This window comes from Condylura cristata, unplaced genomic scaffold (assembly GCF_000260355.1).
Source record: "Condylura cristata isolate star-nosed mole 26May11 unplaced genomic scaffold, ConCri1.0 scaffold00006, whole genome shotgun sequence".
Classification (NCBI taxonomy): Eukaryota; Metazoa; Chordata; class Mammalia; order Eulipotyphla; family Talpidae; genus Condylura; species Condylura cristata.
Window position 1 is genome coordinate 34,675,668 of NW_004567107.1, and position 24,995 is coordinate 34,700,662.

Below are 24,995 nucleotides of genomic sequence, written 5' to 3' on the forward strand. Positions count from 1 at the left end.
ATAAACATCGATGTAAAAAATAAATACTGAAAGTTAATACAAAGACAGGATTGAGATGATTGGCTTCCCTTTTGTCTCTTACTTTCAATATGAGTATTAAGGGCTCTGTAATGAGAACCTAACCTTGAAGGACCTGGGGAATGTATGCATGACCAAACATCTTCTCAGAGAGACAGGGTCAGGGGGATTTGTGGTTGTAAGCCCAAGGTATCCAACAAGAACTATTTTTGTCCTCACATATTCATGTGCATTATTTATTTAGTGGACAAGGTTGGCAGAATGAAATATCGGATTGTTCAGTTTGAATGAATTTATGGAGTTCCTAAAAATAGAGATCCCATCCAAGTCCTCAGGGATCGAAATGATGTACTTCATATACCATGAAAACTGTCAGAAAGGCATGACCTCAACACTTCCATCTGGATTAGAGGTCATGTAGAATTTACATTTGAAGAAAGAATGTTTGTATTTGCCAATGCCATTTGGCAAAAAAGTTGATAAAGACTTTCCTGAAGTCATAGCCTTGATCTTAATTTAAGGCCAATTTGACATTAATTGTGAGGCATTTTTTGCTTATCTGTTGTTGTTCATTATTGCAAATGAGTTTTTTTGGCATGGAAAAGAGATTCCGTTTCAAATTTTATTGAGTGAATAGGAATTTCAGTAAGTGCACAGCCGAACTGATGTCATTTAAAATGGATTGTTTATGTTGATTCAGAAACAGTAGTATGAAAATTCAGAGGTTGGTACTAAGTGAGCTGATATTGGCATCTTATGCAGAATAGAATTTCTTGAGTTTTCTATTTGGAGAAAGATGTAGTATATTTACAAATGTGGGTTTTCCACGAAGTAAAAGAAATAGAGTAGTGTACAAAATAATTTTAACTAAAACTTCAAAGGAGGATTCAGAATAATTACATAATTTTTTTGACTTTAGCTTCGCTTTAAAGAAGAAAAGATCGTGGGAGCCTAAACATTTATTTCTGATTATTGACCTGTGGGAATATATCTCTTCTGTAGTTGAATCTTTTGGAAGTTACTGTTTAAAGTGTTTTGCTTGTTAAAGTGAACAAATTCTTGTATTTTGAAATCAGACATTTCCTAAATATAATTTATACAGTGAAACACAAAACATCTTCACTTTGACATTGATCTAAAAACATGTTTTTTGTTAACATGATATAGACTAGACCAGAAACCTTAAAATCACACACTAAACCAACAGTGTGGCAATTTTGATTCCAAAATTGTTAGTGTTTATGAAGAAACCTGTTTGTTTATCTCTTTGAGGAAGTAATAACTTATTCGAGGAGTGTAAACATTTGCTGATTTATAATTTTGCCTTATTGCGTCTTCTGATGACTTGGAAAAAATCACATATAGGTATACAATAAGACAGTTCTTACTTCAGCAGAGAAACAGAACACAAAACAAGCAACTTGTGATAGCCAAACAGGGATTGTTTCTTACCCACCTTTAAAGCACGTCACTGATGGGTTACCTTTTAAAGCTATTCTTCCCCCCCTGCATCCCTCTCTCATTTTATTCTAATTTCTTTTTCTTTTCTTCCCTCCAGTTTCAATTCCAGGAATCTTTCTTTCTTTCTTTCTTTTTTGAGTCTATTGTTGAAACATTGTTCAACTTTTCACACAGCACCACTTAAAATCCCAATATCTTTCGTGTCATTTATATTTGGAATTTGTATTTGGAAGCCTCTGAAGACTTAAAAGTTAGGATTGTGTTCCATCATCTTTTGGTTACCTTCCTTAATGATTCACTTTGATAAAAATTATAATTATTTTCAATTACTTTGCCAGCCTATCACTTTTCCCTCCCAAACTGTACCTGCATTTTTGAAAGGTCACCCAAGAGGTGACCTTTAGGTTCCTGGAAACCTAAGAAGGCTGGGAAGGGAGTCTTGAAACTTGTCCTTGCCTTATCGTCCCATAGCTGAAAACAACCAGCAGCTTTCTCCCACATTCTGCCCAGAGGCACCCAGCCCCTATCTCCCACATACCTGACCAAATCCCAGGAAGCCCTAAAGAACCCCCCAGACTCTGGCCCAGTGAGACTTCTGGAGTCTGTGAACCTCTTCCTGGAGCGCGCCAATAAAGGCTCCTTTGCTAGCCACTCTGAGTGCTTGGACTCTCTTTTCTGTTCCTCCTCTTTGTGCTTATCTATAACATCACCTCTACTCCTTTTAATTTTGTTTATTTTGGTTACAAGCTGCCCTTTTAAGATGATAGAAATGATGTCTTTCTCCCTTGACATTCAGTCTCTCATGCTTTCTTTTAAAAAAGAAATTTTTCTTATTTCAGATTTGGCCTATCTTAACTGCTCTTCACCCAGCCTTGTATTTTTAAAGCATTATGCCTATAGGCATTCATTTTTTTTCAAAAGATTGGTTGACTCTGTCCTGGAGGGGAACACTGGACAACAATGAGAAAACTCATGTACTGGCCTTGCTTTCTCCTTTACTTTGTCAGTGACATTGTCAAGTGACATAATCTTGTTTATCCCCCAGGAACTCATTGAAAAATGAGGCGGTTGGGGTAGATAATCTGGTTTACTTCTAGCACTCAATGCTTCTAATTTTTATTTTTCAAGAATGTGAGAATAAAGAATGGCTATGTGCATACTGCAACTGTTGCCCAACTCCTTTCTCATCTAACTTAGGAAACATAAGCCCATTAGTCTATAATCTTTATTTTAACCTTCAGTTCTTTCAGTCAGTAATAAATGCCCTGGAATTCACAAGAGTCAAGCCTGTTAAAACAGCAAGAATCAATATTTTATAGCATTTTAAATTTGAATAATTCAACTCTTAAATAAGAATCCAGTTTAAAGCATCCAGTTTAAAGCATCTGTTGACCAGTTAGATAATATATGTTAAAAAAAAAAAAAAAGAGAAACAAAGGAACAGAAGTCAACCACGAAGCCCCCAAGTTAGAATTCACAGGCCTCCTTTAAAAAAGTGTCTGCCCCTAGGAGGAACATGCCCAGCGTGCTGTGTTGAAGTCCCATACCTTGCAGCCTTCACATGTGATGACTCCGTAGTGGATCCCGGAAGACTTATCGCCACAAATTTTGCATGGTATCACTTCAATTTGTGCTGAAAAGGGAAAACAGAAATTTTGAGCTCACAAAGTTGTCTTCTGCCTTTCATCCTTTGCAGCTCCCGCTCTCTGCTTCTCTCTGATCTGACTTTATCGTTTGAAGACACTGGTGGGGCTTAGGCAGGTGAGTTCACCCACTAGTGGTTGAAATGGCCTCCCTAAGCTGCTTCTAGGTGAAAGGGCACCCATGTGCCATTGTTAGCTTTGTTTTCCTCACAATAAAAATATAAAAGACTTTCTAATCTGGGTGTTGGGAGATGGTTTACACTGGTGGCAGGGTGAATGGAGTGGAAGAAGAGTATAAAAAGACAGTTCAGGCCCTCCCTGTTGGCGCAGCGGGTTAAAGCACTGCACTGGGAAGCTGAGGCCACTTCCACATGAGATCTATTCCCGCCTGCCCCGGAGGAGACCACATGGCGTGGTAGACCTCTCCTGACCTGCCCGCTGCTCCCCTCAGCAGTGTACTTCATCGATCTGCCTGTTCTGCTGCCAGCTCTGTCTGGTGAAGTCTTTCACCATCCCTGAGTCTCTGGCCTGTACCCCAGTTCTGTATGCGCAAATGAATAGATCTTAAAAAAAAAAAAAATGGACTTAAGTACCACCACTTTCTAAAAAAAAAAAAAAAAAAAAGACAGTTCAAAGACCAAAGTGAGTAGATAAATAACAGAAAATCTACAAAGGGGGACAGTGCTGAAAAAGGGGGTTTCTAGCATCCTAGCCTTGAGAGTGAAATGAAATGGTTTGAGAAAAAAATGAGAGTATTGGTAAAGCAAGTACTCTGTGGAGTAAGGTTGGGTGTTGCCTTTTCATTGTGTGTGTATGTGTGTGTGTGCGCGCGCGCAACTTGGTGTGATATCTTGTAGGCATCTCTATCTACAATCTCTTAGAAAGATGATTCCAAGCCATCAGCATCAAGGTTATGGATGGATCCATACGATAAGCTTTATTTAGAATGTAGTAATTCCTATGTCTCTTATAATATTCTAAGAGTTGTTAAAAATTGTACACATTAGGAAGATCTGCTATTTCAGCTCCCGATTTAAAATAATTATGCAAAATATGCTTCAAAATGCTCTATACATCAATCTGCCACTTGGATGGTTTTCTATAGTTTCTTACCCTAGAAGACACAGATAAATAATGCAGACATAGCTCTGTTTTTCTGGTTCATTTGTATTTTTTAAAAAGATAATGCTTAGTTTTAGGCTATCACATTACATTTTTTGAAATTAATATTTTATAGGAACTTCAAGTCATTAGCAAAAATTCAGAGTTATGCTCCTATTTTTCATAAGAGAAACTGAGGATCCAGGTGGTTAATGATACCTTTGAGCTGACTTGGGAGATGACAACCAGAAATTTTCCTGCTATTGAGCTCAGTAACCCTTTCTCTGCCTCCCTAAAATGTAAAATATGAATACACTTTTGAATTCCTATGTAAATTCAGTAGCACAAGATGAGACAAAACCAACTAAAATACTTATTGTACTAAGAACTTCTATTTGTTTCTGTCCTTTTAGCCTTCAGATTATATGAAGTAGTATTTTTCTTTAAGATTTTGTGATACGGGAAAAATATGAGACTTGATGTCATTCTATTCTGATCACCTGGATTTTTTCTCCTCATTTGTTAATGCTTACAGTTAGTCATGGCCAAGATAAAAAACCTCTGATCTTGTTTTCTCACTTAAAAAGCTTAACTAACACAACACAAAGATTTGTGAGGATTAAATGAGATATCACATGCATAAGTGTCTTGTAAATAATAAAAAGCAACAAAGTGTCAGTGTTCATCATCATCATAAAGTCATTGTTAACTGGTATTTCTTATGCTTTTGGGCAAGAAATATGTTACATTATTACTGTTTATTAGGATCTTATTTAAAAATAATTAAGTGAATGACACTACGACTTATTTATGTTATGTTTTTTTTCTTTTTAAGCAGTAACCTCTAAAACAGTAGATTCTCTACAACAGTTACAAATTGACAAAAAAATCCCAGGTACCTATCACACTGTTGTTCGGCTTATATGATATTAAGTCAGTGGCACTCTTTGCATAAATTACTCCCCAGGGAGTAACTTACACGTGGGGAGAATCTGCTTCAATAAGTTCTTAATTATAAAATGATCTAACTCTAAAGGAAATGAAAATAGAGGTAATTTGCCCCCTGGGGTGTGAGAAGATGTTTTTGAAAGCTACAAAGGTTATCTTATACAACTTCGGAAATATAAATGGGATAAGGAATGATTCAATAGAACATCTGCATATTTATACATATTTATAATCCCAGCTCAACATGTAATCCTGAAGAAACATAAACATTTTAACAGTATTTTTAAAGAGAAAGAAGACACTTAAAAGAGTATGTGTGTATATATAATATATATACACACACATACACACACATATTTATATATACATATATCTATAACACACACACATATATTTATATATATGTAAAACTGTGTGTTGAAGTGGTTATTAGTTTGGAAAACCTCTGATAATTTTTACCTATCATGGCAGAATAGATCATCTGAAGTCCTTTATAGGTGAAACTAAATTTAAATAATTTAAAGTACCCTTTTTCTTTTCTCTCATTGAAAGTAAACTGCTTATGACCTCGACTTTATAGTTCACAGTATGTATTTTATTAAGCCCATCTTCATGGCAAAGTATTTCAGACATGAACTAAGACAAAATTATATTATTGCTCCAAAATTTGTCATTTCTAAATTTCTTCTTATTACACCACTCACACTCTCCTGTTTGATTGTCTTGCAGTGAATATAGGTCTGTTTACATGCTATTTTTTTTAAAGATTTATTTATTTATGCATACAGAACTGGGGTACAGGCCAGAGGTGCAGGGGCGGCGAGAGGCTTCACCAGAGACAGAGTGGGGAGCAGAACAGGCAGATCGAGGAAGTACAGTGCTGAGGGGAGCAACGGGCGGGTCAGGAGAGGTCTACCGTGCCATGTGGTCACCTCCAGGGCAGGTGGGAATTGAACTCATGTGGAAGTGGCTTTAGCTTCTCAGTGCTGTGCTTTAACCCGTTGCGCCACCAGGAAGGGCCCGACATGCTATTTTTTTAAAGATTTATTTATTTATGCATACAAGAACTGGGGTATGAGGATAAGAGTATTTACTAGAGACAGAGTAGGGGGCAGAACAGGTGGATTGAAATATACTTGGGGGGAGCAGCAGGCTAGATAGGTCTCCCAAGCCATGTGGGCCACCTCCAGGGCTGGGGATCGAACTTGTGCTGCAGTAGCTGTGGATAGCTTCATAGTGCTGCACGTTAACCCATTGTGCCACCAGGGAAGGCCTTTGACATGCTATACATCAGGGTTTCAAACTGAAAATCTTGAGAAGATTTGGTGGCTTGGATCTCACCAGCTATGACAGTAGACGTGATACTCAAAAATTCAAGAAGGATTCAGCTTTCTTACATTTGCTTGACTCATGTGGAAAGACAATAATAGCCCTTTTTGTTTCTTGAAAATAACTCCTTATTTATTTATAAGTTTGCTTTTTTTTCTTTCTTTTTTTTTTATTACAAGGTTTATTTTTACATCATTTTGCACATTTTTTTTTTCCATCTCGATTGTAATCCCCACGGGTTTCCCATCACCAAATCACCCCTGTGCCACCACCATAGACCCGTGCATTTCCCTCCCTTCCCCCCCCCTTTTTGATCCCATTCCCCACTCCGCCCCCACAGAATGTCGCTGGTATATGGTTGTTCATTATTTTTGTTATTTTCTCGCCTGGTCCATTATACTCCTGCTATGAGTGAAACCATCCGGTATTTTTCTTTCTCTTTCTGGCTTAATAAGTTTGCTTTTAATCGAGGTAATTATACATTCTCACTAGGTATTATCGCCATAGTGCAACCACCAGATCACTCATAGTCCACCACCAAAGGCTTCCTTTTCTCTTTGTTCTTACCACCTACCTCCCCTCCCAACAAAGGTATTCTTTGAGAGACAAACTTAGAGGATTTGAAAATCTCTGAGAGAGACCTTGAGATGTCTTTATGAATCAGTTTCTCAATTTCTTACATCTTCCTCTCACTTATATTTTTCTGTTGATAATCATTAGGAAACTAAGGATTTTATTTATTAATTAAATTTTTTTGTTTACAAAAGATGATGTTATATAGTTTTCTGTTACTTTAATATTCTCATAATGTCATGAAGATTTAAATAATTTGTGGTTTAATTATATCAGTACAGTTTACATACTACCATTAACTGAATGGTCCATGATTTGAAAGGCAGATTTAACAATTATAGAGCCATAATTTGTCTCTCTCTGAAGAGATTTGCATAAAGTCCCATGCTACATCATACAAAGCCACCATGTATTCAGTTCTTCCTGATTGTCAAAATGTACATATCTTTAGTTCTGCTCTCTCAGAGGCCCTGCTGGTGATAGTAGGTATTTAAGTTACATACTAATTCAGTAGGTATTTAAGTTACATACTAATGAGTTAACTAGAAAATGTGCCACTTTGCTCCACTGAAATACCTCTAACTTTTAAATGTAATCATTAGGAATAGTAATAATAATGGACCTTTCAGGTACTTTCTGGGTGGAGAAAACATTTTTATTGTTTCTGCCATTCCAGAGCTAACACCTTGATCTGAGTTTTGTGAGACCATTGAGGACTGGGATTAGGTCACATTTCTTTTTAACATTTTCTATAGTGTCCAAATGATAATTTTAAAATGCCATAAAGCAATAGTCCTAATGTTTCTTCTTTCAGTACAATCAAGAAATTTAATACTCTGTTTTATAAAAGAGGTTCTAAGCAATATTGATATTTCATATTTGGTGTGGGAAGATATCAGAATCTTGAAATTGGGGTGGTTATATTTGTATATATTTTTTAGAAAAGGTGATTCTGTATAAATTATAATTATAAAACTACCATTGATAACTAAATGAATGCAGTTATGAATTAGAAGTTCTCTGTAGTATCTAAACCACTTGCAAAGGAATAGAAAGGAAACAAGGTCAGAATGTGAAAATCCTGAGCAGCCAGTAATGTAGCATGTTTTGTTTTCTCGTCTTCTTTTTGGCATTAAGGAAAATAAGAAGCATCTATCCAGTCTACAGCAGCTTCCATCCCTAGACACTGGGTATACCTGCCTATATCTGTTTCCTACAATTATACAGCTGTACTAAAGGCAGGTAGTGCAGAAGAAGCTTTTATTCTGCACAATAAGTGAAGCACAATTTTCGCATATAGAAGTCCCCCAAAATAATTATTAACCTTGTTAAAAATCTTTCTGCAAGGATCTCAGTATCCCAAGTTGCATGTCATCTACCCAAATTGAATCTCATCTATCATTCTTCAAGTTAAAAGACCTCAAGTTAAAATCCCTGTCTGTACCCTTTCCTTCTGTCACCGAGGACTGATAAGTATCTACCTCTCTTAGACACAACATCTTCTGATGCCACATAATAACAAACCCAAAAGATTAAACCTGTACTCCTGAGATCTGGTTCCACTGTAACTTTGATTTATCAACAATTAGCCCCAAGATTTGGGTGGGATGGAAGTGTGGAAAATTGCTACCCTTGGGGGGGAAAGTAAAAGCCTGAGCTTTTGTCCTTATATCATGCTAGGTAGTGATATTAAAAAGATTTCAGGCTTGTGTTCATCAGGGGACTTAGCATGTTAGTCACAGCTTCCTGCTTAAATACCAGGTATAGTGCATGGAATTCAGTGCTAATAATGCCATTACAGTAATCAGCATTTAGGATCTCCTATCCTTCTTAAACTCTTCTCTGTAATTTTCTAAGTGGTGGTTCTACATGACACTGAGTTTATCCATTTCACAGCTTCTGAGTGACCAAAAGCTAATAATTATACCTATATAACCCCTAAACTATATAGCATTGGAAGCTAGAATATGAAAAAGTTACTATTGTGATAATAGCATAAACCAATTTTTTAAAGGCACAGATCATAGAACATCATGAAGGAAGTTGATTTATCTTTTAGATATGAGCATTTACCTCCAAGGAGTTCCTTGACTACTTAAAATTCCTGGAGAACTGAAACCATAAAGAATGGGCCAACGAAGAACAATGAGAGCAGTTAATATTGTTATTAATAGCAATTACTTATAATAAATTAAATATTCCCCTTGGAGACAAAGTAAATCACCTTGGGAAGTCACATTGGTTTTAAACTCTTATTTTATGAATTCATCTCATTAAACACATCCCATCTTATCAAAGTTTTAGTTATGGGCTAATGTGTGTAAAAGATTTGACATCATTCAGGCTCCTACACCAGTTGAATTGTATCATCTGGGAGCATGTCAGCAATGCAGGCTATCAAGACTCTCTCAAGACCAACTGAACCAGAATTTGCCTTTTAGTAAGCCTGCCCAGTACATCATTCAAGCTTGAGTCAAGTGATCATAGTTGTAATTACTCTGAGAATTGATGAAATGTTCAACTTCCCTGGAAATAAGGGAAATTTTAAGCTTTGCAGATCTGGAAAAGTAATTCTGTTGTCTTTTAGGTGTTTCCCTTTTGTTCAAAGGGCATTAGGACAAATGAAGGGTTAGTTATTAAAAAAACCTAAGGTCATGAATTGACAAATCAGAAGAAAGAGATGCCAGTGTCTTCACAGAAACATTTTGCATTGCTGTAATTAATGTCCAGTGTACCAGGCTTCCTCTGCAGGGCTAGTGATGGCAGCTGCATCTGAGTCTTCTTCAGGTACAGCCCCATGTGATTGTGGGTCCTCCCTCTTCTGTGGACACAGACTTGGGATTTTGGCCACTAAGGGAAGCTCCAGATAGTCAATGAGGGGGGAAAAAAGAATCTTTAGGAGAATATTTTTAAAAATAGTTTTTCTATTTAACAGATGAAAAAGCACAAAGTTTACTTCTTTTGGTTGAGATAGGGAGATCAAACAATGTTTGAAACAGAAATGAACTCATTTCAACTATTCATGGTAATTCTGAAAATGAGAGGGTTGGAAAGCTACCCTATCTCATGGAGGAAGGGTGGCTACCGCCAAGGTTAGCACTCTGAAGGATACTCATTCTTCTCATCTATCATCATGCTACTCAGAGAATTGTTACTCAAAGTTTGGTCCTCCTAGGCAGTGTTGGCATTGCCTTGGTGCTTGAAGGAAATGCAGGTACTTATCCTTACACAAATGTGCTTCTCTTAATGGAATTAATGAGGATCATTTGAGACCACTCAGCCACGACCAGTAAAGACTACCTTAACGCAATCAGCAAACATTTGGCCACCTATGTATACAAAACCAAGTTCTTATCTTCAAAATGAATACTGTGATTGGACAGCCCCACAGTAGTCTAAGCAAGTTGACTACTGGGATGACGCAGAGGAATACCATACGAGCCTGGGAGAGGAAGACACTGACTTCAACTGGGGTAGGGAAGCTGGGAAAGTTTGGCAGATAAGGTGGCTTTTGCATCTAATCTCAGAAATTGAGCAAACACATTGTAAACCAATGTTACCTCAATAAAACAGTGGAAAAAGAGATTGAACAGGACTTCATGCAGCATAGATCTAGAGAGAGGGCAAACCTGAAATTGGTGACTATAGGCTGAAAGGAAAATACAATTATTACAGTAAAATTCCAGGTTGTATTTGAATTTACTTTAGAACCTAGCTAATGTGGTTAAATGAATGTGAATAGTAATAAACTGATGTGGAATTAGCAAACCAGCATGCTTTTATCTGGTTATCCACCATGCCAGGTTCAACCATATGAAACTGCAATCTTTCTGGGCAAAAAACTAGTTAATATTTGTGATTTCACATGGTTTAACCTACTGTTCACTGTGCTCTAAGATATGGTGGTGAAGGAGGAGGGGGAGGAGGAGGCAGTGGTTGAGGAGAAGGAGGGGGAAGAGGAGAAAGGGGAAGGAAAGGAAAAGATGAGGGAAAGAGAAAATGAAATGGAAAAAAAGAACAATTAACTGCCAGAATCCCAAATCATTCCTATGTCATAAGAAAGAAAATTTGGGGCAGTAGTATATGAAGGCATTCCGCATGGCATTAGGGAGTTTTTACTTCTGGGAGAATACACTGGACATATAACAACACAATAACATACTATTCTATAAGAACTCAAGTTTAGGAATTTATTTTTTGTATTATCTGCAAGTGTTTTGATTTCCTTTTTTTTTTTTTAAAGATTTATTTGTTCATACAGAACTGGAGTACAGGCCAGAGGCTCAGGGCCGGCGAGAGGCTTCACCAGAGACAGAGCTGGGAGCAGAACAGGCAGATCCACGAAGTACACTGCTGAGGGGAGCAGCGGGCGGGTCAGGAGAGGTCTGCCACGCCATGTGGTCACCTCCGGGGTAGGTGGGAATCGAACTCATGCGGAAGTGGCTTTAGCTTCTTGGTGCTGTGCTTTAACCAGCTGTGCCACCAGGGAGGGCCTGATTTCCTTTTTAACAGAGATAGTATTATAGTATCTAAACATAATGTGAGTTTTTGCAATGAGAATTACATTATTATCTCACTTATGTTCTAGAAAACTTGCAATTCAGTCCCATTGTTTTAGCATTGAGTTGTGAAAAGAAATTAGATGAAAGGATAATCTTAATTCTTATTTTATTTCTAGAAACAAGAATGATTTCAAAGGTTGGAGAAAGACATGTTTGCATTTATTAAGTTCATCCTTGCAAAGATATACCTTTTCAAAAAAGAAGACATACAGATTTTAAAAGAAAGTATTCTCATTGGCACATGCCAAGAATTATTTTAGGGGTAAAATGATCATTTAAGATGGCATTACAGAAGTGGTAGGTCTCTCATAATTTCACTTTACACTACATGTCACAAAGGTCCTATGTCACTGTAGGCAAATGGCTAGTTATCCATCAAATACAGAATTATTAGAGTACAGCTCTCTGGAAGACTGAAGCGCCTATTCTGCTGATACTGCACACTTTCCCTAAAGAGATTACCAGCATAATCCTAAATATTGTGGGACCTGAGTTATCTTCTTTCTGAGCTCATGAGATCCAGCATGCTGCGCATAATCCCTGACAGCTTTATTCAGAGTTTATGTAAGTGGTGAAGTTGTTGTAGCAACAGGGGACCAAGTAAGAAAAGCAGATAATGTGATTTTAAACTTCTGTTTGTACAAGTTTCTCTTTCTGAACTTTTTTTACAAGCAGAAAGTGTATGTATCCTTGTTTGATAGTTCATAGTAACATCTACTGCCAATCTTTATGGTTTTCCCACTTGTTAGCCAGTCACTTTCACATTCATTTTGACCAAAGGCATTTCGATGGCTACCAATTGTTCTGAAATGGCAGGAAAGGTATTGTTTTGTATTTTTTTTTCTTTAGAAGTCTGACTTCTAAAGTCATAGAGGTATTTATTTGTGTGGGAAATAATAGAAAAGATGGTGAAAACCAGAAACTGCAAGTGAGGTACCAAACATTCTATTGTAATGTCTTAAAAAGCTATGGCTTTATCTGAGGATATTCTTTTAAATTCCACCACAATTTAAAAAGAAAAAGAAAATATCTGGTTCTCTTTGCAAAGTGAAAAGAGAAATTTGTTCTTTTAGCTCATTTTAAAAATGAGTTGAATATGTGTGTGTGTGTGTGTATGTGTGTACTCATCCTAAAACCAAACAGTATGTATTATATGATTTTACAACAGAAGGCAAATTCATGGGCTCTTTTAATGCCAATTCAGTGAAGAAAGAAATATTTATGTTCACGAGTGAGCACTCTGTTAATTGTAAATCAGACCCAAAGAGGATTAAGTATTAAATGTCCAGTGTTACTAATTTCTAAACAACAATAGCAACAATATCTTGAGTAAATCTGTCAGTAGTAAGGATAAATGGTTGCATAAAGACTCCACTGATGTCAGAATTACAATCCACTGGTAATGGCTTATTTCACCAGTAAGCCCTGTATTTTGAAATCAGCAAATAATTGCACTGTAATATTTATTCCTTCCTAGAAATACAAGCAACAGAAAGTCTTAAGCATTGTGGGAAAATAAAATTTTAAGCTTATATAATAATTAAATGCATTTAGTTTTATTAGTAACTTTTTTTGCACAACTGTAGGATATATATTATTTGAAAAAACAATTGATATCAATTTAAATTTTAAAATTTCCAACTGTTGTTGTCCACTATCTAATACTAACAAAAAAGTGTCAGTAAATCATGCATCATTTTGTCCAGAAATAGTCTTAAAACAAATCCTGTAAGCCTGCATATAGAATTTACCTGATTGCTCACCAATGAGAAATCATTTTTGAAAATAGATTTTTTACATATGAAAAAGAAAATAGATTTCTTACATATTCTTAAAACTGAATATTAAAAAGAAATTGTAAATGAGAAAAGTGTCATCATACAATGTAGCAATGGTAAAATGACTAAAATCAAAGCTACCAAATTGTGACAAGGATCCTCATACTGTTAACCTGATGTTAGTGTGATGTGGGAGATGACTCTTGGAGCTCAACCTCCAAACTTAAGCATCTGACAATTCCCTGCAGGATATGAGAATATTTAAACAGAAATATCTTCTTCTGTGTAAAATTCAGCCGGAGTGACTTATTTATGATATATACTCAAGTCAGAAAATATTTATTGTCCTCATACCTCCTCATCAATTAATTTTGTTGAGAGCTTATAAATCCTTGCTTCCTTGCCCCTGGGATAGTTTACATAGTTAAGCATCAAAAGAGAGAAGAAAATGTTAGACTCACCAGTGGCATCAGCTTTAGTTTTGAGCTCGTTCTCACACATTTTGGCGTAGCAATTAAAAGCCTCACTGAAAAATATTGCACTTTTCACTAGAGGACTGACGACTGCCCTATGTTACCCCACAACTAGAATCCCAACAGACTGCATTAATGAGATTAAATAAAAGAGGAGTTAAAGGCATCAACTGTTCCATTTCATTAAGTAAGGGTGAAGGGCTGTTCAGGCAAAGAAGGAGGGGGGAGACTATTGGCTTTTCTTTTTGATACCACTTACTCACTGAGGAATGCCGCATTTGCTAAATCACAACCAGCCCTTTAAAACATCATTCTCTACTCCCCCCACCCCGATTGGTATAGATATATACAATTCTGCACTTCAATTCTCCTTTGTTTTCATCTTATTGGAAGCAGATCTGATAGGTATGTACCATGTAACAGGAGTCATCTCTGTGATTATGAAAATACAACATAAATTTCCTCAGAATTGGTTTATTTCAATTACTTCTGACCCGTTTATGGAGGTCTAGGAATGAAGGAGCATGAAGAGGTATTACTGTGTTCCTGTTTTCCCCAATATTGGATCACTTTCACTTTGTCTATGGAGTGATTAGCAGAACACACAAGCATTTACAGTCGGACAAAATGCTCACTCCTTGCAGGAGCAGTGACAACAAATGGGAACCCACTTGGGGACTTAACACAAGTTGGGTCACCAGACTTTTACTCTGAGACTATTCCCTCAGCGTGCCTCAGTGCTCCCACTTGTAAAATAAGAATGATGGGGACACACAGACATTTCTATCCTCAACTCCTGTCACTAGAAAGGATAAATATGACTATGTAAAAATTGCCCTAATGTCCACGGAAAAGAGTTTGTTCGTTAGGAGAGAGTAAAGTGCTTTCAGGAAATGTTACCTTTAAGGTATCTGGGAGTTCTGGCTCTCAAGAAAAGAAAACTTGCAGGCTGACGATAGATCTGAGACACACAGCAGGAAAGGGAGAGGGGTCAGACAGAAGAAGGAAGAGCACAGGAACTCTGGAAAGAATCACAGGTGCTATGGTGGTGGAGAAATATGGGGACTATACCTGGTGGGTGCAGTCAAGTACTGTCCACATATAAACAATGACATGAGAAAAGGAATAAATTTAATTAAAGAAATTATATTTGGAGTATTTTACATCTCTCTAGTCCTGGGAGGCATCATGATAGCATTTACATGTTTCCACACTGAGACCCAGACCAAGCTTATGGCATGCCATGGGGATAAAGAATAGGAATGTCCGCTTTATTTAATGTTTGCTTCAAGTTTCTAAAGGTTTCAGTGATGATTATCTAAATTTTTTCTCGACCCCTCATGTCTCCCTACCACTTTTGGTAATTTGCTTTTTTTTTTTTTCTCTCAGTCACTTGTCCAAATGGCTTCCGGAGCTCCTTCCCTTCTCTTTCTCTTTTGAATTATCTCCACTTTTCCTTGGTCTACACAGTGGTAGAATTGTCTTTCAGTGGGAAGAAAGGCAAAGGATGGAAAGGTGTTTCCCAGGATGGTGTAGCTGAACCCAGCTAGGACTGAAGACCTTTGGAATGTTTCTTAGAATTGTCAAAGGTGTATGTTAAATACATAGATTCCTGACCCCCACCAACGACTGGGTGAATAACTTCAAAGGAGGTGCCTGAGAAGATATACAAAAAGTATTCCAGTATTTGCTATGACTGGGTAAATTTGTGAAAAATGAGGAGTGAATCCTGGATTTTGAATTAGAACATCTTTGAATTCTTGGATAAGTTACTTAAATTTTTCTGTGCCTTAGGCTACATATTTTTGAAATAAGATCATAGCACCTACCAACTAGAATTATATGAAGAATAAATGCAAAAGTCCTTAAAGCAGTGTTAGAAATTCAGTAACTATATTTGAAAATGAATCTGCCTGTCTTTCTCTGAGACACACATTTTTGCTGTTGACTCTAGCTTTCATTTGTTTACTCAGTTGATATTAATTATAAGTTAATAATTAATATTTTTTGTACTAACCACAGGGAAACAAACATGATAAAGTTCATACTTTGATATGTATATATTCAAATCCTATGGATTTAATCCTGTTTAAAGTCTGCCTTTTCTAAAGTTTTCTGTATAATACTAGAATTAATATTTTTAGAAAATTTGTGGTAATGAATAAGTAAGCAAATCATTTAACCATTCTTATTGGGAACAGAAATGGGTTATATTTGGAGGCTATAGAATGTTTCATGCATTATAGTTTAAATGTAAGAAATAATTTTTACCTGTGAATTATTTAAAGGTTGTTAATTTCTTCCTTGCATGGGACAAAATTTATAGGCACCAATCATTGGGGACTGGAGGCCAAATCCAAGGCTAGCAAATGTAGATCTCTTAAAGGCTCGTGAGCAATGGAAAAACCAATCTGACTCCTGCTTGGCCAATCAGGAAATGGGAAACAAAGAAATCATCTTGATGCACCAGCACTCCTGTCTCCCTGGAAACAAAGAGCAGCTTGGAGACAGGAGCACAAGCATAGAGGAGTAGGAGGTTATCTACCCTGCGTAAGGGGCTTAAGTTAGGAAAGAAAAAAATGACTGGAATTTATCTAAAGTTACTTTTTTTTTGGTTAAAAGTTTATTTATTATGCATACAGAACTGGGATACGGGTCAGAGGTGCGGGGGAGGGTGAGAGGATTCACCAGAGACAGAGGGGGGAGCAGAACAGACAGACTGATGAAGTACACTGCTGAGGGGAGCAGCGGGTGGGTAAGAAGAGGTCTGCCAACCATATGGGTCACCTCTGGAGCTGGGGATGTATTGCAGTGGCTGTAGATAGGTAGATAGCTTCATAGTACTGCACTTCAACCCACGGCACCACCAGGGAGGACCCTAAAGTTACAATTTTAACACATCTTTTTTTTTTTTTTAATTAAAAAATTTTTAGCCATCTAGAGGTGAGCCCAGCCTTCTCCTTAGCTTGATTTTCACAATGAAAGACAGCTCTGTGTTCTGGCTGTGGTCCAGGGCCAAAAGCATCCATTCACCTTCACATTTTTTTTTTTTATTTGTGCATACAGAACTGGGTACAGGCCAGAGGCTCAGGGGCGGTGAGAGGCTTCACCAGAGACAGAGTGGGGAACAGAACAGGCAGATCCACGAAGTACACTGCTGAGGGAGCAGCGGGCGGGTCAGGAGAGGTCTGCCACGCCATGTGGTCACCTCCGGGGCAGGCGGGAATCGAACTCAGGCGGAAGCGGCTTTTAGATTCTCAGTGCTGTGCTTTAACCCACTGCGCCACCAGGCAGGGCCTCACCTTCACATTTTGTCCTCAGTTGTCTTTCTCATGGCACCTCTCTTCCTTGGCCCTCCTGTAGGCCTTTCTCCATTATATGGAACCACCAGCTGCTGCTAGATTCTTAAGACCCAGCTCAACTCTCAGCACCTGCAGAATTTTCTGAGCCTCACCACGCGTTTGGTGTGCGTCCACCACTCAGTGGTCCCGGTGCTCCTCATTACGCGGGCTCACAGAGTAACATTCTCCTTCACTGTAAGCTCTTCAGGCATGAAACCCTCACTTTGTGTGTCCAAGTGCCTAACAGATTCAGTGCCCTGCGTGGAGCCCACCAATGGGTGAGTGTGTGCCTACCAATGGCAGCCTGGGACTCCAGGGGTTTCACTGCTTACTCCTACTATTGGGATGTGTTTGCATGCTTGTTTGCCGACAGTTAGTAAAAATGAGGGAAGGTTAAGACAAACAGTTCCTGAGTCTTGGTTTTTTCTTTAATCATAGTTGGTTCTAAGTATAGGAACAGGGAGTTGGAACAAAAACATACTGTTCGTATTTTCTCTTCCTTAACAAAATATTTTGCCTTCATCCTCTTTGGCATCTAACTGCCACTTTGGACTATAGTCTCATTGGTTTATGCCTTTTTCTCTATCTTGTTGGTAGATTTACTTTCCCTTGCTTTGGAGAATTACCGTCAGAGTCGAAAGCCAGTAGCTTTCCCTCGTTGGATGGCTCTCTCTTGACCCCGCGCGATTATAGGCCACAGCTATCATGTACTTTTCACATCAATGTGGTACTTAGACTGTTCTAGTATCAGAAGTTAAGTTAAACGGACAAAAAAATTCTTAAAAAAAAAAAAAAATCGGTCCTCCCTGGTAGCGTAGCGGGTTAAAGCACAGCACTAAGAAGCTAAAGCCACTTTAGCATGAGTTCAATCCCCACTCCAGAGCTGATCCACATGGCATCACAGACCTCTCTGACCCCTGCTTCTTCCCTCAATAGTGTACTTTGTCAATCTGCCTGTCCTGCTCTCTATTCTGTCTCTGGTGAATCCTCTCACCGCCCCTGCACCTCTGGCCTGTACCCCAGTTCTGTATGCATAAATAACTAAATCTTTAAAAACAAATCTTCTAAGATTCAAGGGGGAAATGAGAGATGAAACCTCTAGAACGAAAGAAATGCCATAAAAGATAGATAACTTGTTTGTACAAGAAATTGTCCCTCTTTAGCACCATGGTTATCCAAGTCCTGCTGCCAGGACCAGCAAATCTACTGTGAATATGTTAGAAAGGCTAATTCTCAGGGCCCACTCCAGACCTACTGAATAAGAAACTGTGTGTGTGTGTGCATTTCAACAATTTATATTTTCACAAGCTCTCCAGGTGGTTTGGATGCATGGCCCCTGGTCTACAGCATGGGTTTCCCAATCAGGAGGAGTTCGAGTTTATTTGCAGCTCTGTTACATAGAGGTTTTGTAATCCAGACAAGTTACTCAATTTTCTGATGTCTCAGTTTTACCATTTATAAAATGCCCCTAAGAACACCTACCTGATAGACGTGTAGAAAGATTTAACACGAGATAATTCCTGTTAAGTGTTCAGCAGAGTGTAAGGCACAAAACAAGCACTCGACAACTGTGCATCCTTGCTATGATGCTATTTTAGTGGGATTAGAAAGTGTTCCATACTCTAAAAACTGCCACTCTTTTTCATTTAAGTTTCTTAAAACTTGGCAGTACCTGAAAATACTTGGGGACCTTTTAAAAAATACCTGATTTCTTGAAAATTTAGTGCAGACCATTTCAGCAAGAATTTTTTGAGGTGAGACTAGTCAGTTTTATTTTACTGAAGCTACCATGATGAATTTACCGTTGTAATCTATCATTATCAACATTGCCATGAGAAAGAGGTATGCTATTAAAGCTGGTCAGAATTAATTATCAGTAATGTCAGATGTCATATTTGTTATTTCCATGATTCTGTTCAAATTCAATGGTAGAATAGTACAGAGAAATGCTGAAAGGGAGGGTCAAGTTCAGCCTTTTTGTTACTGATATTTAGAACTGGATAGTTCTGTGTATTGTACACACCCTTGAACTCTAGCCACGAGATGCTACTATGTGAAAACCTTAAAGGTCTCTAAATATTGCCACATTTTCCTGGGGGAACAAAATAGCCCACAGTTGATAATTCTACTTGTTCTAGAGTTTTAGTGACTGAATAAAAGTGTGGGATTTACTATTTAGCAGATACGTGATTGTAGAAAGTTTCTTCACTCTTCTGTGCCACAATTTCTACTGCAGTGAGATGGCAGTAATAACAGTATCACCCATCTCACAGAATTTCTTATGCCATTTAAATAGTTCAAGGAAAAAACCCATATAAGGAACTGAAAACAGTATCTAGAGGATGGTAAGAGTTATGGACTGAATGTTCACATTCCCCCAGTTTATATCTTGAGACTTTAGCTCCAAATATTCTATTATGACAATGGCCCTAGGGAGACGTTAGGTCACCAGGGTGGAGTCTCATGAATCGGATTGGTGCTCCTACATACAAGAGCTCTCTCGCTCCTTTATTTGACAGTCTGCAACCCGTAAGTGGGCTTCCACCAGGACCTTACAATGCTGGCACCCTGATTTCAGACTTCACACCTCAGACATGTGAGAAATAAATTTTTATTGTTTGTATGATACCAAGTATATGGACTTTGTTGCAGCAACCTGAACAGAGTACACATTCATTAAATGTATCTCTAGCTAATCAGTATTCTTGTAAAAAATTCCAAACCACTAGGAAAATTCTTCTCCTAAAGTCTTTACATAGGAGTGTGCATCCATTTATCAATTTATCATCTGAATAAAATCAGAATTTAAATATTCATATATATCTTAGGGTCAACAAATGAGGAAAGAAAGAGAAGAACAAGCACAGGTCAGAATCAGAACAAGGCTCTGTTTTCCACTTTTCAGTTATGTACTTTTTGGGAAATAAGTTAACCTCTCAGAATCAACTTCTTTATTTGTAAAAGAGGGAAATAATTACTATTTTGTTTGTTATACATATCTTATAAGGTCAACTTAGGCATATGATTTTGAGAAAGCATAAAGGCTAATGTCCTAGTGCACAAAATGTACAGCAGTGACATTAAATTCCCTTAGAATCAGTGGATGAGAATAGACTAGGAAGAAAGTTGAATTAGTCCTTGTCTTCATGGACGTGGTCTTCAAATGGCATCTTTCAGTTAAATTGACAAGTAGGTAGTGAAAAGTGTTTCTTCAGTTACAACATTTTGTTCTTTCATAATTGCATTTATAAAATGAGGTTTCTGAAGGATACTTAGAAAAATGTAATATATACTTATCATGTAGTCAAAAGTATATATTCGCCAGAAGGCTAAAGGAATGGTTACTCTGTTGATGGTTTTGTAAATTTATCTTTTATACTGTTGAACACTTATCTTGTACAATCCATTTAAGAAACTTTAGCAGTTTAATTTTGATGCAATGTAGAGTAGTGATTATTGAGCTCAATCAGTAGCTCAATTATTCTGGTAACTGAACTTGTGAATATTTTAACTTTGGTTCAGACCCATTTTATGAAAGTCATTTACATGTCCAAACATTTCCCTTATAGTGTTCCTACTATTTTCCATTCAAGGGAAAATTATATAGATAATAGAGTGGAAAACAGAAACTAACCATGTTCTCACTGGATGGATTTAGTAATAGGACCCAAATTCAAATGATGGATATCTTGAGCACTGGTTGCTCATTTACTAACACATTCCTAACCTTCATTTCCATGTGTCAGATTTTAAACTTTCAGAAAATTAACAGTATTAACTCCCAGTGTTGTGTAAAATAGATTCCTTTCATTATATGAGTCAGATTGATAAAAACATATAAAGTTGACATTCAGGAACAAGTTTTTAATTTGTATAAAAGTGCTGAATTATTTAGACATTATTTTCGAATAGTTTTACATTTATAACAAATTTGACAGGTAGGGTATTTTTCACATATATCCTATTCAGATACATGCTCAGCCTCCCTCATTATCAGCAACACTCACCAGAATGGTACAATATATATATATATTTTTAATAAGGATGAATCTATATCAATGCATAATCACTCAGAACCCAACATTTATATAGGGTTCACTCTTGATGTTGTATATTCTATATGTATGGGCAAATATATAATGACATGTACCTATAATTATAATATACAAAATATTTTCACTGACCTAAGAATCCTCTGTTCTTTGTCTGTTCCTCTCCACCAACCTCTCCACAGCCTCTTCTCCACTTTCCCTACCAACAACTGATCTTTTTATTTTCTTCGTTGTTTTTCCTTTAATATTTGTGGCATTAAACAAACATTATTTGACTCAGAAGAAACATAAACTAATGAAGAGTTGACATCTGCAGTATAAACATATTGATGTATATGATGCTTACCTGAAACTTCCCTAGTATCATAGGGTAAAGTTATTCAACAAAAAAAATGAGACTTGAATATCAGAAAATGGCCGAAAGTGAGTCACCTTTGGAATTTTCGCATTTGGCCATTAATAAATATTTATTTGTTGAGTCCTTATGCTATTCTAGTAACTGAGTTTAATATTTTTCCTTGGGGACCTTTCCATATATATGTCTACTCTGTAGGGAGAGGAAGAGACCAGTGATTCTCATCTATAATCTGTTTGGTTATGTTCAATGATGAGAGGTTTAACATTTCACAAGACTATTTTACCTCTTCATTCTTCTGCTAGTCAATCAATATGATTTCCTGAAACGTATGTATCTGTAGTATGCCCACAAGCCTTGCTGAAATAAAAATACAATGTCTGTGTTGTTCTATTGGTCTTATCAATCTAGTAAAAACAATTAACACAACACAATGGACTATGGCTGAGAATTATTGGTGTGTTTGTGTTAACATACATTTGTAAAACTGTGAACCTATTTCTCAAATAATATACAGTGTTGTAAACCAATGCTTCCTCAATGAAAAAAATTACAATTTTAAAAAGTGGAAGGGGGGCCCTCCCTGGTGGCGCAGCGGGTTAAAGCACAGCACTAAGAAGCTTAAGCCACTTCCGCATGAGTTCGATTCCTGACTGCCTTGGAGGAGATCCACATGGCGAGGCAAACCTCTCCTGGCCGGCCCGCTGCTCCGCTCAGCAGTGTATTTCAGTAGATCTGCCTGTTCTGCTCCCCTCTCTGTCTATGGAGAATCCTCTCACCCTCTGCATCTCTGGCCTGTATCCCAGTTCTATATGCATAAATAAATAAATCTTAAAAAAAAAAAAGTGGAAAGGGAAAAAGTCAGTCCTGTATGGTAAGTTTGACATCATTTAACTTGGTGTGCTTAAGAGGACTGACAGTGATAACACTTCATCTCCTTAGTGTTATGGCTTTAGTCAATAAATTGGTCTAAGGTCTTGCTATTGGGTATCTATGATGCATATGTGTGTGCATATGTGTGTGTGTGTGTGTGTGTGTGTATATCTAGGCATATATATGCATATACATATAAGTGTGTACATATTTTATACACAATGTATATATTTTACACATTTATATGTATATATGTATATATTTTATACATATATACTTATATGTGTGTGTGTGTGTGTGTATATATCTATATATATCTATGCCTGGATATATGTGTGTGTGTGTGTGTGTGTGTGTGTGTGTATGTATATGTATATAAAATACACACACACCCACACACACCCACCCACATATATATGCCTGGATATTTATGTATCTAGATACATCTAAAACATACCAATCTATATGTTTATAATAAAAATGCTTTTCTAGTATAATTTATCTTTCTTTGCCTGCTTTTTAATGTGACACATTTTATTTATTTATGAATTTCATTCAGGTCACCAGGAATCTTAGATTACCATTAAAAAAGAAACACATCTGTAATCCCCAATATATCATTTACCTGGAGACTTTTGCATATTTAAAGTGTCAAACCTCATGCTGGTAACCCCATCCAGTGGTGAACCTCATTTCTGCCTTAATAATTCTCATCATTAGCTGAATGAACATGTATTTGCTGAATGAAGAAATATTAAAATTCTACCTCCTTCCATCCTGAAAGCCATTCTCTCGAGTGGAGGAGACATCAGTCTCAAAAATACTCAAAGAAATTTATACCACAAGAATGTTTCCCAAGGTATCTCAGCTTGGAAGTTAACATCAGATAAACTCCTTCATAAGCCTATACATAATGAAGACTACTGTTACGGTGCCATGGGAGACAACTGTAATTTTGCATGTTGCTGAATATGCAACATCACAGGAAGAGTACTGATTGTTTTAATCCAGGACACATGGCTATAAGCTGCTGCGCCTGAGACCTCCATTATACACTCTTAGAGGGGCTTCACGGATGCTGGCTCAGAATTTCCTAGCTCAGAATTCCCACCTCTCAAGAGGTTTTCCATTGTGATCATCAAGGGAAAAATATAAATTATTATTTTTATATATATAAATGATTTTTAACCCTAGATTTATGGCTATTGTTTAGGTTCTATTCTTTTTTTTTCTTTTTTGTACAAAGTAACCAACAATATATCCTAATTTAGATGGGAACCAGGCAATCCTGTCAGAAGGAATTCAGGTATAGTCATTAGTGCTAAACCAACTCAATTTTGTTTCAAAATCAGCAAAAGATGAGTTTCTCATTTTGTATCTTCTAAGGGACATATTCACCAAGAGACAACTTAACTAGATACAGTAAATTTACTTAAAAATGTCCAAAGCCTATGAATGGTAGCATTATCCCTTTGTATAGTCCAAATTTGCATTAGTGGGGACAAATCTGTCCCTTAAGCATCTTCCAAGGTAGAACTGTACACGGTTCTTTCCCTTCACTCATCCTGGGACATCTTATGGCCTCTTACAGCCAAACAAAATTACAAATATTTTACTGAACAGAGTGAGAAACAAGTGAAGAATGTGGAACTACATAATCAAATCACAGGTTGCCAAGCTAAATGCACACTTAGCATCCTTGCAGAACAAAACATTTCATTTCTAAATCAAAAGTGAAAACAGAAGATTAGTGTGATTTAAAGTTAAGAACAAAAATTCCAGAAAAGCAATCAAAGGCAACTATGTGAAGTCATTCCCATTTTCATTTTCACAGGTCTCCAGGGTCCATAGAATTAAACATTCATAGCAGCTAATATGGACTGAAAAATTAGTATATGCCAGGCATGTGTTAAGAGATTTAAAGACACAATCATTTACTTAATATTACTGTGGGAGATAGCTATTAGTGCTCTCAAGTAACTGAAGAAACTGAAGCACAGGAGGCACAAGGAATAGAACCTTAGAGTAGTGATCTCAATGTGTGGTCCACTGATAAGCAGTATTAATGTTACTGTCCAGGAACCCTGTTCTTGTTAGATACTTCTCAAACCCACCTTGATCTGTTAAAGTGTGCTCCAGAAACTCTAGGAGTAAACACTCTAGCAATATGCGTTTTCTTAGTTTTTAAATTGTCTTATTTTTATTGAGCTAACAGTGGCTTGCTATGTTGTACATGATTCCGGGTACTAGGTTCATGCCTCTCCTTATGTGTGATACCTCACCACACCCACCACCAAAGCACCCTTGATCCTTCACCACAGTCCATTGGTGCCCCTCCATTTAGCAATGTGCATTTTAAGAAGCCTTCCAGCTGATTCTGATGACTGCTAAAGGTTGAGAACAATAGCATAGATCATGCAGTTAATAATGGTTGATCCATTCTGTTTTGGCATTTAAACGCATCACTACAAATCACAACTGAATATAT

General features: G+C 37.1%; 1 protein-coding gene across 1 annotated transcript in view; it reads right to left on the bottom strand.

The window, feature by feature from the left end:
• Nucleotides 1-24,995, bottom strand: part of RORB (RAR-related orphan receptor B) — a 178,716-nt gene that overhangs the window by 44,403 nt on the left and 109,318 nt on the right. Inside the window, exon 2 of the mRNA XM_004677566.1 lies at nucleotides 3,027-3,112. Coding sequence (XP_004677623.1) covers nucleotides 3,027-3,112 — 86 coding nt within the window. The remainder of the gene's footprint in view (nucleotides 1-3,026; nucleotides 3,113-24,995) is intronic.